The sequence below is a fragment of the Dasypus novemcinctus genome, chromosome 1 (assembly GCF_030445035.2).
Source record: "Dasypus novemcinctus isolate mDasNov1 chromosome 1, mDasNov1.1.hap2, whole genome shotgun sequence".
Classification (NCBI taxonomy): Eukaryota; Metazoa; Chordata; class Mammalia; order Cingulata; family Dasypodidae; genus Dasypus; species Dasypus novemcinctus.
In genome coordinates, this window is record NC_080673.1 from 87,109,038 (window position 1) to 87,123,151 (window position 14,114).

The window sequence follows — 14,114 nt, forward strand, 5'->3', positions numbered from 1 at the left end:
GTAGACTCTGCTGCCATTTTGCCCCATCCCTCTTATGTTTTTTTTTTCTTTTTAAAGATTTATTCATTTATTTAATTTGCACCCCCCCCCAGTTTTCTGTTCTCTGTGTCTATTTGCTGCGTCTTGTTTCTTTGTCCACTTCTGTTGTCATCAGCGGCATGGAAAGTGTGGGCGGTGCCATTCCTGGGCTGCACTTTCTTTCGCCCTGGGCGGCTCTCCTTACGGGTGCACTCCTTGTGCGTGGGGCTCCCCTACGCAGGGGACACCCCTGCGTGGCATGGCACTCCTTGTGTGGATCAGCACTGCGCATGGGCAGCTCCACACGGGTCAAGGAGACCCGGGGTTTGAACTGCAGACCTCCCGTGTGGTAGACGGACGCCCTAACCACTGGGCCAAGTCCGTTTCCCTGTTTTTTTTTTTTTTTAAAGATTATTTATTTCTCTCCCCTCCCCCCTCCCATTTGTCTGCTCTCTGTGTCCATTTGCTGTGTGTTCTTCTGTGTCTGCTTCTATTCTTGTCAGGGGCCCAGGAATCTGTGTCTCTTTTTGTTGCATCATCTTGCTGCATTAGTTCTGGAGTTAAAAGGTATTTTTCCATTGAGTGAAAAGTGGTACTATCCCAAGTAAATTGGAGTTATTGTACCAGTGAACTGAAGTTGGTAATGAAAGTTTTGGTTAGGACTTGATACCTAGTTCTATAATCAGTGCAACACTGCCTGCATAATCTGTGGACATGATGAGAACTTGTGTTTAGTTGCAGTAATAACAGGATCTCCAAGTCCATGCCCTTTAACATTTTTTTTTTTTTTTTTTTGAGGTACTAGGGCCCAGGTATTGAACCCAGGACTTGGTATGTGGGAAGCCAGCACTCAACCACTGAGCTACATTGGCTTCCCTAAGGCCATGCCCTTATTTTTATTTTTTAAAGATTTATTTTATTTTTATTAACACCCCGCCCCCCATTGTTTGTACTCTCACTGTCAGCTCTTTGTGTCTGTTCAGTGTGTGCATGTCTTCTTTTTAGGAGACACCGGGAACTGAACCTGGGACCTACCATGTGTGAAGAAGGGTCCCAATCACGTGAGCCACCTCCGCTTCCTGCTTGTTGTGTCTCTCATTGTGTTTTCCTCATGGTGCCATTTCATTGCATCATCTTGTTGCTTCAGCTTGCCATGCCAGCCCATCGTGTCAACTCATTGTCTTGCTTGTCTTCTTTAGGAAGCACTGGAAATGGAACCCAGGACCTCCCATGTGGTAGGCAGGCGCCCAGCTGCTTGAGCCACATCTGCTTCACAGTCCATGCCCTTTAGAAGGAGTTAGTCTCATAGTTGATATTGCTACGTTCAAGTCATATCATTATCTCATTTTTGTGATTTGAATAGACTAAAGTCCATGTTCATTTTCATGCACATTGGTTTGTCATTTTAGATTAAACTAATCCATTCTTTGATGCTATTCTGTATGATTTTTCTGTTATATTATGGAGTCAAAGTCTTAAAGTTTGTAGATAAAGAATATCTGATTGGATTTGGATTCTGCAGTATCTTTTTCTTTGTTCATCCCTTTTTTTTTTTTTTTTAAGGAGGTACTGGGGATTGAACCCAGGACCTCATACATAGGAAGCAAGCACTCACCACATGAACTACATCTACTCCCTTTGCTCATGCCTTTTTTGGATCTTTCATAATGTTAAGGTCATTCTAATAATATTATCCTACTTTATCTTCAACTAGAGCATAGATATATTGAATGTCCATTATATACCTCACACTGTGGTAGGTTATAGAAAAAGAAGATAAATTGGTGTTAGTCCCAGAGGTTTTCTGTGATCCAGGAAAATCATTCAGCTCACTATATCCTACGTAACAATATTGTTCCTAAATCCAATACATTATTTACATTGTTTCTCTTGTTAGTAATGCCTTTTCTCTACTTATCCAAATTCTATCAGTGTTACTCATCTTCCATTGATTGAGGCATTGTTTAGTAAACATATATTGTTGTGTTGAGGGAAACCAAATAAAAGATATATGGAGGCAGTGTAGAAGAACAGTTATGAACATGGATTTTAAAGTCAGGTAGACCTACTTTTGAATCTGGGTTCTTCATTTACTAGCTATGTAATCTTGAGTAAGCTTCTTAAGACCTCTACTCTCTCCTTTGTAAAAGAAGGAAAATGATACCTCAGAGAGTTTTCTTAATGATTAAATGAGAAAACATAAATCTCTTGACAAAGTAACTGTCACATGGAAAGCATGGAATGATTGATAACTATTATTATAGTTGTTGAATTCAAGGGACTTCTCTAATTTTTACCTATGAGTATAAGGATTATAGTAAGTACAGAGATAAGCTTAGATTTAGGATTCTGTGAAATTACAAAGGAAAGATTTCAAAATCTTGACTGTGGTTCAGAAAAGTCTTTTCAGAAGAAGAGGTGTTTTAGTTTTTTTTCCAAATAAAATCAATAGATTGGAGAGAGAAGAGTTGAAGATGGTGTTATGATCATAACAACATGGAAGTTTAAATCATTTAGGGAACTATAAATAATTAAATGTAGCTAAAATGAAGGGCTTATATTCAGAAATTTTAGAAGTATAAAGCTAAAGAGGTAGGCAAGAACCATATCATGAAGGACTTTGTGTGTTTAGCTTTAGGAACCATCGAATAATTATGAGAATATTTGTATATAGAAAGGTCACATTGGCAGCAATGTAAAAGTTACGTAGGATGAGAGTGAATTTGAGAAGGCTGTTGTAATGAAGGGGCAATAGCATAATCTAGACAGTGATGGACATTTGACAAAGCAGGCATTAGTAATGGCAATGAAGGGAAGAGTTTATTAGAAATTATAAAAATATTATAGAATCTTCAGGTCTTAGATAAGATCATATATAAGTTTAGAGGAGAATCCAGAATGACTTTTATGTTTATGTTTCTGTATTATGATTATGTTGCTGACATAGGATATCTCAAAAAAAAGCTTTGAGGGAACAGGGAAGATTTCTGAGTTCTATTTGGAGCATAGTGAATTCCAAGTATTATAGAACATTGAAGTACTTGACTATATGGACCTAGAATTTGACAGTTCTTGGCTAGAGATACAGATTGGGAGTCCCTGGCATTGAGATGATATTTGAAGTGATTGGACTGGATTCATTCATTCGTTTATTTAACAAATATTTTTTGAACACCTATTATGAGTTAGGCCCCCTTCTAAGGAATGCCATAGGGAACAAAATAGACAAATCCTTAATGTCATGGAAATAACTAGAGGAGACAGATGACTAAACAAAATGAATATGTATGTCTTGTGAGGTAGACAAAAAGCAAGGAGGGCAGTGTAGCTAGAGTAGAGTAAGCAAGGGCGAGAATGGTAGGAGATAATGGTAGAAAGTTAATGGGGGTCCAAATTGTGTATGCCTCTAGGCCATTGTAAGGACTTTTGTTTTTATTCTTAGTAGAGATTTGGAAGGATTTGTGCAGAAATGTGACATGATTTGATTTGTGTGGATGATATTGCTTAGGGAGGGAATATAGAATGAAATAATAGAAGAACAAGTATAGAGCCCTTAGAAACACTTCTTTTAAAAAGCGGCTTTATTGAGATATAGTTCTCACAATCTACAATTCAACCACTTAAAGTGTACAATTCAGTGGTTTTTGGTATATTTCCAGAGTTGTGCAACCATCACCATAATCTAATTTTAAGGTTTTTTTTTTCACTGCAAAAAGAAACTCTTTACCCATTTAGCAATTACTGCCCAACCCCCATCTCCTCTTCCTACCCTAGGCAACTACTAATCTGCTTTCTATGTATATAGATTTGCCTCCGGACATTTCATATGAATGGACTCATACAATATGTGTGGTCTTTATAAATAACTTCTTTCATTTAACGTAATGTTCTCAGGAGTCATCCATATTGAAGCATGTATCAATACTTATTCCTTTAAATTGCTGAATCATATTCCATTGTATGGATATATCATATTATCCATTCATCAGTTATTGGATATTTGGGTAGTTTTCACTTTGGGCTGTAGTGAACATTCGTGTACAAGTTTTTGAGTGGACATATGTTTTCAGTTCTCTTGGATATATGCCTAGGCGTAGAATTATTGGATCATATGGTAACTCGGTGTTTCACTGTGGAACTGCCAGATGTATTCCAAAGTGGTGGAAACACCAATACTTGGGTTAGTGGAGAGATTGCCATGAAAAATGGCTAGAGACATAAGGGGAAAGCCAGAAATTCGATGGTCACCTTACTTTCCTTTTTCTTCCTTACCACTCACATTCAGTTGGTCAATAAATCTTATTATACCTCATAAACAGTTGTCTCATTCCCAGTATCAATGCCTTATTTCAAGCACTTACCATTTCCCTAGTTCTCCATCCTACCATTACATTAATCTCTTTCCTAATCTTCTTATCTCCTGTTTTGCCTCCCTTTAATGCATTCCAATTCTCTTTTCTTCCAAATCCTATTCTAATATCCTTGTGGTAGAAGTTAAGTTCTTGAATTTTTTAATGTGTTGGTCTTGGCCATCTTGCCCAAACTAAATAGATACTTGATGAACATTTGAAATAGGTGCAGTTTTAAGTCCAAGTTAAACAGATGAGCAATCTTCTTCTCATATGATTTACTTATATAACATTTGTAAATTTGCTCTTGAAAATGTTTAAGACAAGTAAAATTATGTTATTTCTTTTTTAACATTCATTTTGTTTTAAATATAGGCGATTTTATATGATGACAAAGGAGAGTGTCTGGAGAGCATATTTCTTAAGTACCCTGAGGTATTTTAATGTGTTTGTCTTATAAGTTATTGTTACAAAAACTCTTTAAATACTTCCTTCATAAATGTTGTTGTAAAAATGTGTAGTCTTGATAGAATAACACTAATAATTAAGTTTTCATTGAACATTTATTATTAGCTAGACTGTGCTAAAAACTTACATATTGTTTTATTTAATCTTTACAATAAACCTGGGTTTTTATAAATTAGAAGTACCTAAAGGATGAATGTCTGCCCTCTTTCAGAGTTACAGGGCTTGATCTGGGATTTGAACTCGGAGTGATTCCAGAGTCCAGCTCTGTTACCTGATATTGATAGATATCCACAGTAGGAAATATTCTGTGAACTTACTCCCATTAAATATTTTCTCAAACATTTATTCTGTATTTTGTCTCCTAAAAAGGATGGGAAGGGAACTAAAGACCTATTTTAGTAGCATAAGAATATTGGAGTTTCGGATTCCTTTCCTGCTTTCAAACACTTACTAGCTAATCTATTAGGTTAACTCTCTGTATATAACTTCCCTTCTGTGAAATATGGATTATAGACAGACTTCACTGGGTTGGTCTGAAGATTAGAAATGACTTTTATAAACTGTCTAGCAATTCAGCACAGTGATTCTAAAAGTGTTAAAATGAATATTCTTACTAGTATTGTGTTGGTTTTCGGCCATGATATTTAACTTATTTTTAAATTTTACATGACATTAAGAGTAGGTATGATACTTTTTATATTTATCAAAACAGGGTCTGGAAGCAATATCTTAGGAGGTGTTTAATTGGTGCTGACTGCTGTTGTTATTATTTTATCTTATAATTTTAATCTAATGCAGATATTGTATATCATCAAATTAGGTTGATCTGTTTTTTATGCTGTAGGCAGAGGTGTTGGCAAATTTATATTTTATTCATTAAAGTGGTTAAAATACCTTTTTGAATATGATTGTTTAAACAGTTGAAATAATAATTAATTTGTAATAATTATGAGTATGCATTTAATTCACGCTCATTTGTAAAGATATGTAATTGATAATAACACTATTTTTAAAAAAAAATACATTTAGTTATATGGACTCTTAAGTGAAAGCCTTGAGAGGAGGCACTTTATTTTTCTGTTTTTGTATCTGTTTTTGTATGAACCAAGGGCCTCACACATGTCCCAGTATGTATTGTTGAATGAACAAATTAGTGAATTTTTTATTGCATTATTATCCTTTTTTTGTGTTTGTTGATAGTTAAGAAGTTTCTAATAAATAAATTTAATGATTGATTTACTCAGCAACTATTTATGAGCACCCATTATATCTTGCTCAGTGCCAGTAGCTTTCTGAGGCAAATAGATAATCAAATAATTAGATGTATATGATTTTGACATTTATTCTTTAAAATTTAGGTGAAACCTGGAGATGACTTAGAAAGTGATCGATACTTAATCACAGTTGAGGAGGTTAAAGTAGCTGGAAGCATAGCTATTAAACATGATGCCATTAAAGAAGCACCAGAGTTAAATTCAAGAAACTTTATATCCTCTGGCCGGTGTCTTGGATGTCAGCCTGCTGGTTTAAAAAGGAAATTTACTGTAAGTTTCTCTGTTGAAATAATAATATTTATGAAATCATTTCAAGAGGCATTGAATTTTGAAGCTATTGTACCTTATCATTAAAATCATACTCCATAGTATATTTGGAAAGAAAATAAAATGTAAACAAAGCTTAATAAAAATGTTTGCATTTTAACTTAGTAATTTTAAAATCTTGATCTTTACCTTAGGCAAAACACAGTTGTCGTCCCCCCTTTTTTTTTAATCAGTTCATTTTAGCTTTTTTGTATAGGTGATGGTATAGCTAACAATTTTTTTTAACAGATCAATTTTAGTGATACATATTAATAAAGCATGCGGTTCATCCAAAGTGAACAATCAGTGGTATGTGGTATAATCACATAGTTGTGTGTTCATCACCTCGGTCATCATTAGAGCATTTTCATTATTTCAATAATAATAAAAAACAAACATACGTACAAGAAAATTCTACACCCCTTGATCTCTCTATGCTTCCCATGCTGTACTTAGCTATTTCTGACTATTCTTACAAAATTAATTATTTATTAAGCAGTTTTATTGAGATATATTTACATACCATATGAGATATATTCACATACCATATGATTTATCCAAAGTGTATAATCAGTGGTTTTAATATTCATAGGGTTTTCGAGTGCCATGTCAAGTGCCAAAGAAAATGGTTACTACGGAAAATGGTCAATCAGCTGCGTCACTTGAGACTAAGAAAACTGGTCCTACTTTTCTTTCTCCATTGTATAGTACACCTCCTTTGTTTTCTACTGTTGGCAAGAAAGATACAGAAAATATACCAGTAGACCCTGAGAACATTGTGTCTTACAAGAACAGAGAAAGAAATGGCATATCTTTTTCTTCAATTGTCTCTACTCCATCCTTCAAGATTAACCAAGAAACCGATTTTTCCTCTCCTATCAGCTCTGTAAGCAAGCACTCAGATTCTTTACTGACCAGTGAGCCCATGAAAATAGATAATTTGACATCTCATTGCTTAGGAATTTCACAAAACATTAGGAGCAAAGCACGGATACTAGCTCTTCTGAAGTCCAAATCAATTTGTACCTCTGAGAAGCTAAATTCAGAGATGATAGAACATTTTCCTCAGATACAAACACAAGGAAGTTTAAAAATTCCTATTGAACCAAAGTGCTTAATTGAACAAGAAGAGGGTACTGAGGTGAAGAGCACAGAAACCTTATACTACCAACATCCATCAGAAAATACCATGAGAAATAAAAGCCGGTGGGCCATGTATTTATCCTCACAGAGTTCACCTGAACCTTCTAATATAAATGGATGTGATAGAGAAAAGAAACCCAAGGCTCAGGGAGATGATATAAATTTAAATTTGAAAGACTTTTTGGTGCAAAAGAAGATACAGTTTTTTGAAACATGTGCTGAAGAGGGGATAAAGTATAATGAAGACAAACATGTAGACAATAACGATCAATCCCTAGATCAAGATATAAATTTTACAATTCCTTTATTCTGGGAAAGCAACACCTTGCCAGTTACTTGCAGCAGTGCAGAAAATGATGGCTTATCAGAATCTGACATTCAAGAAAATAATAAAAGACCTTTTAATCACAATGACCGGGTATGCATAAAAGAACCAATTCTCATTGGAAGAAATGGAACACCAGAAAAAGTGTCTTCTCTGCCACAATGGGAACATCTACAAATTGGATCTCCTCTAAGTAACAATTCTAGGATCTCTGGTGACATTTCAGACATGCTTTCTAAAAGTAGTACTGATAATGAAGTTATTAATAGTATTCCTGAATCTGTGAGTAATGTAACTCAACCACTTTTGGAGGTAACTTTTAATTTAAACAATTTTGAGACCAGTGATACTGAGGAAGAATCACAGGAAAGCAACAAAATTTCCCAAGATTCAGTGTGTTGGGTAAAGGAAATTTTGGTTAATGATGCCAATTCATGTGTTCAAAAGAGATGTGAGGATATAAGCAGTAAAGAAATTGGCAGTGAACATTTGTGTCTCTTACCATCTATAGGTGGCAAATCGACAGGAACATTTCCCATTAAAGAAACTCTGCCATCACAGCTTTGTGCTAAAACTTGTACGGATTTTGGTATGGGACTTTGTGAAGGTGAAAACACTGGAAAAGAATTAGAGGAGGAATATAACGACACATTATACAATTTTTACTCATCTTTAGAGTGGACTGATGATATATATGTAGATAATAATGAATATGCTAATAAATCTATCCAAAGAGTTAGAACTGACTATGATTTTACTTCAGTCCCAAATAAATGTAAAGATATAAAAACAGATTTACATATTCCTCATTTATTAAAAATAGCCACTCATCAGATTCCTGGAAACAGTAGTCTATTTTCAGAAGATTCTCATCCTCAGTCTTTTATTTTGGGAAGTGACTTGGACAAAAATGAAAAACAGGTTTTACCACCAACCTCTAGAAGTGACAGTAGTATCCAGCCTTTAAATAACAATCAGAATCATTCTGAATGTATTGCATTTGATAAATCAAATACCCAAGTTTCACATTCTTCATTTTATTCTTTGGGAAAAAAGCATTCCATTTCCGAAGAAACAGAAGCTTATATTTCTGAATCTGAAGAAGGGGAAAGGACTGGAAGTCTACCACAGGATCATATTGAGACAGAAACTGCTGGAGAATGCAAACGGTATTGGGAAGATCCTATAAATTCTTCAGAACATCCTGGATTAGCAAATATTTCCCTTTTAAGGTCACTATCTGAACACAGTACAGCCTTAGAAAGCTTGGAGATATTGAAAAAAAAAAATACTGCTTTTAAACAGGAAGGAATCCAGCAGACATTTGGGCCAGATAGCAGTCCCAAAGGTTAGAATGACATGTCTGTTTTGGATTGTTCTCTTTACAGCTCAGAAGATGCGAAGATACTTACTTCTGGAAGCTACCTTAAAGAATTATGTATTGTTTAAATGATACTAGATCTACATATACTTGGTAAAATCAATTCTTACAGGGTAATGTAGTGAAAAATTATCTTTTACCACAGTCCCTTGGTGTCCTCAGAATTAGGAGTCTCATATCCTTCTAGAACTATTCTGTGCATATCTAAGTATGTAAAACATATGCTTATGTGTGCACAAATGTATGTTCTAAGTGTTTGTATTCTCTTATTCTCTCCCTCTATATAGCTCTATTCCTGTATACATATCACTCAGTAGCTCTGTTTTTATATAAATATATGTGTATCTTTTTCTTTTTTTCTAAAGGAGGTACCAGAGAATGAACCCAGGACCTTGTATGTGGGAAGCAGATGCTCAAAGAACTGAGCTATACCCACTCTCCTATATTTCTTTAAGTATCTCCTCTAAAATAAATATAATTCTGAAAATATTTCTTACCAATACATTATTTCCTTTGATAAGTTATCTTTTGTGTGACTTAAGAAGTTAACATTTGTGATAATTTTAGGAATATACAATGGTAAATATTGACTAACAAATTTTTAAAGATATACTTGTTTACTTTATTTTTTCTTTATTTATCCCCCTCCCCCAGATGTTTTTCTCATCTCTCTGCTCATTGTTTCTTCGCCTTCTCCAGGCGGCACCGGGAACTGAACCCGGGACTTCCCACATGAGAGCAAAGTGCCCAATAGCCTGAGCCACATCCGCTCTCTGTAGGCTGTGGCATCTGCTGGCTTGTGGCATCTGCTTGTTGCGGTAGGAGCAACATCTTCTCTTCTTTGTTTAGAAGGCACTGAGACCCGAACCTGGAACCTCCTATGTGGTAGGCGGGTGCCCAACTGGTTGAGCCACATCTCTTTCCCTTGGCTAACAATTTTTAAACTGTATCAAACTATATCAAATATATTGTTAATAGTGAAAATAAGCAAAATAAAATACTTGGAGAAAGTAGACTTTCATGTGAAACTCAACAAGCATGAGTTTGAAAGCCCTCTGGAAACAGAATATAATTGTGTATTCTGTTCAGTCAGTTTTGTGCCTAAAAAGTAAGGATCAACTTGAATAGATTAAATTCAAACTGTAACCATAATATAAAGAAAATTCTAGAGTAGCATTGGCCAATGCTCATAGTCAAATTTTTAAAAAGTTAAACTGGTGAAACTAGTTTTAATATATTTTATTCAGTATATTCAGAATATTTCAGCATGTAATGAATATAAAATTATTAAATGATTGAGATATTTTACACTTTTTCCAGTGTGTTTTATACCTCCAACACATTATAATTCAGACAAACCACATTTCAAGTGCTTAATAGCTAAATGTGGCTAGTCGTTATTTTTTATTTATGTTTTAAAAGGATTTATTTATTTATTTCTCTCCCTTCCCCTGCCCCCCACCCCGGTTGTCTGTTCTCTGTGTCTATTTGCTGCGTTGTCTTTGTCTGCTTCTGTTGTTTTCAGCGGCGCGGAAATCTGTGTTTCTTTAGTTGCATCATATTGTTGTGTCAGCTCTCCGTGTGGGCAGTGCCATTCTTATGCAGGCTGCACATCCTTTTGTGCTGGGCAGCTCTCCTTACAGGGCGCATTCCTTGCGCGTGGGGCTTCCCTATGCAGGGACACCCTGCGTGGCAGGGCACTCCTTGTGCGCATCAGCACTGCGCATGAGGCAGCTCCACGCGGGTCAAGGAGGCCCGGGGTTTGAACCGCGGACCTCCCATGTGGTAGACAGACGCCCTAACCACTGGGCCAAGTCCACCGCCCCCTCGTTGTTATTTTAGACTTTGCAGTTCTAGAGGACGTGCAAAGGGATGAAATAATTCTAAATGTTCATCACAGTTGTGAAACCATTGTCTATTTCCCTCAGCAAATAATTGCTGATTTTTTTAGAAGCAGTAGATAATATTGTTGATGTTAAATCTTTTGTTCTGAACAATCCAATAATGTATTTAAGTGGACTTCATTGGTGTCCACTTATAAATTTATATTCTGAGCCATTCGAGAGTTAACTATAGATATCACTTCACTGAACTGTGAAATAAAACAGTTACTCATATTTAACATTAATACAATACTATTATTTTATAGTACTTTATATTCTAATTGGTTCAATGAAGTCCTTTCTTAAAAAAAAGGGACCCCCTCTGTTCAGAATCCAATTAAAGTTCTCACATATTTAGTGGTTATTTCTTCAGTTTGTTTACTTGTTTTATTCTATAATACAAAATAGTTTCTGAATTATAGCACAGATACCACTGATAACAAAAAAATCTTTACAAATTCATGAACTTCATGAATCCTTTGCAGTTCTTTTTGTCTTTGGAATATATGCTACTGGGAGTGTAAAGTTGGTGTGCTATGTTCAAAAATTACTTGGATATTTTTTTCTTAGTATAATTACATTATCATTTGATATAGAATTAAGTTCATTGTTTATATTCAGCAAGAGGGTTTTTTTTCCTGTCCTTATTGGTTTATTTTTATATTTTGACCATGTAAGACATTAATATAGTTAAAAAGTCAAACCCATATAAAATACATACTCTGATCCCTTCCCTATGCCTTTCACCCAATTCCTACCCACTTGTTTAGTTACAAAATTTATACCACCTGTGATTCTTGTTCCAAAAGCAAGCAGCTCCATATATAAATTATTTCCTCTTTTAAAACAAAAGATAATCATATACTCAGTATATTCTTCAGCACCTTGTTCTTCATCAATAATATATTTTGGAAATCACTTCATATCAATTCATAAAAATCATCCCTATTTATTTTTGTTTTAATTTTCATGCAGTAATATATTTACAACATAAAACTCCCATTTTAACCCCTTTAAGGTTCACAGTTCAGTGGTAATTATATTAACAAGGTTGTGCCATTGTCACTCCCTTCCATTACCAAAATTTTTCCATCACCCCAAATAAAAACTTTTACCCATTAAGCGTTAACTCCCCATTCCATATCCTCCTATCCCTGATAACCTGTAATCTACTTTTTGTCTTTATGAATTAGCATATTTTACTTGTTTCATATCAGTGAAATCATTCAAAATTGATCCTTTTGTGTCAGGCTTATTTGACTCAGTATGATGACTTCAGGGTTCATCCATGTTGTAGTTGTATATTGGAACATTCCTTTTTTCAGTTGAATAATATCTTCCATTGTTTGTATATACCATATTTTTTTATTCATCTGTTAATGGACACTTGGGTTGCTTCCGCCTTTTGGCTATTGTGAATAATGCTGTGAACATCAGTGTGCAAATAATTGTTCAAGTCCCTGCTTTCAGTTCTTTTGAGTAAATCCCTAGAAATGGTATTGCCTTTTGCTGCACACTGTATGTTTTAATATTTTATAATGTTAACTCTGGGATTTATTCCTTGAAATGTCTGTGTCTTGAGTTTGTAACCAGTTTTTTATATGACAGAGATTTTCTTGGATATAAGCCCTCCTACCAAGAAGGTCAGCCCAAGGCCAATGATAAGAGCAGAATCTTCCCTGTCTTTTCTGGGCCCCGTCTTGTCCTAGGTTTTTGCTTCCTTTTTCCTTAGGAATTCTCCTATTTAGAGGAGTTTGAATGCCCCCTCTACTTTCCAGGAGACAGACTCTCCCTCTCCTGATGTTCCACTGAGATACGTAAGTCAGGGTGAGCCTTTGTTCCAGGCTGCTTGCCTCAACTGATTTTACACTTTTTAGTTGTCTCAAGCTGCTTTTGCCTGGAGGGTAAATTCTGGAACATGGGGCATGCTGGTGAGGAGTTTCCCAAATGAGTCTTTCCTGGCCAGAACAAGGCTAGGCACCTGCAAAGGGAGATTTGACTACCTCTATTTCTATGGAAAAGGGATGAGGGGAGGGGCCAGGAAGGGCCCCAGGAGCTTCTTCAATAGCCTCCCCAAACTGATTTCTTTTTTTTTTTTTTTTTAAGATTTATTTATTTATGTCTCTCCCCTTCCCCCCCCACCCCAGTTGTCTGTTCTCTGTGTCTATTTGCTGCATTTTCTTTGTCCTCTTCTGTTGTTGTCAGTGGCACAGGAATCTGTGTTTCTTTTTGTTGCATCATCTTGTTGTGTCAGCTCTCTGTGTGTGTGACACCATTCCTGGGCACGGTGAGCTTTCTTTCACACTGGGCGACTCTCCTTACGGGGCGCACTCCTTGCGCATGGGGCTCCCCTGTGCGGGGACACCCCTGCGTGGCACGGCACTTCTTGAGCACATCAGCACTGCGCGTGGGCCAGCTCCACACGGGTCAAGGAGGCCCGGGGTTTGAACTGCGGACCTCCCATGTGGTAGATGGATGCCCTAACCACTGGGCCAAGTCCGCTGCCCAAACTGTGATTTCTTGACTTAGCCCCTGCCCAGCAAAGGCAGCCTTTCAACTTTCCTTTGCAGCTCTGCGTAAGCATACTGACTAAGTCATCTCCACCACCTTTGTCCAGGGCTGATCGGAACAATGGTTGCCCTCAGAACCGGTCCCCCAGCATACTTAAGTAACTAATCAGAAGCAGTCATCCGTGATCAGCACTTGCCCACCCCAAGTCTTGGGAAAGTGGATTTTTATATCCCTCTGTGGCACCAGCAAGCTATGCCAGAGTCTGGCCCTCCTGCTACCTGCTGTAGGAGTTGGAGATAGGTGATTTTAAACATTGTGTGAAGAGAGCAATTTACTGATATTTTCTGTAATTTACTAGCCATTTTCTTTTTCCTTTTGTCCCTGGATATTGTACAGTGTTTTACTTGGATTCCAGAGTTTTAAATAGTTGAATTAGACAGTTCCTGCCTGTTGAAT

The 14,114-nt window shown here is 36.2% G+C and overlaps 1 protein-coding gene across 1 annotated transcript in view; it reads left to right on the forward strand.

Moving 5' to 3' along the window:
* ZGRF1 (zinc finger GRF-type containing 1) overlaps positions 1–14,114 on the forward strand; it is a 149,353-nt gene that overhangs the window by 16,300 nt on the left and 118,939 nt on the right. Inside the window, 3 exon segments of the mRNA XM_058293946.2 lie at positions 4,743–4,802; positions 6,194–6,379; positions 7,008–9,231. Of these exon segments, the coding sequence (XP_058149929.1) occupies positions 4,743–4,802; positions 6,194–6,379; positions 7,008–9,231 (2,470 nt within the window).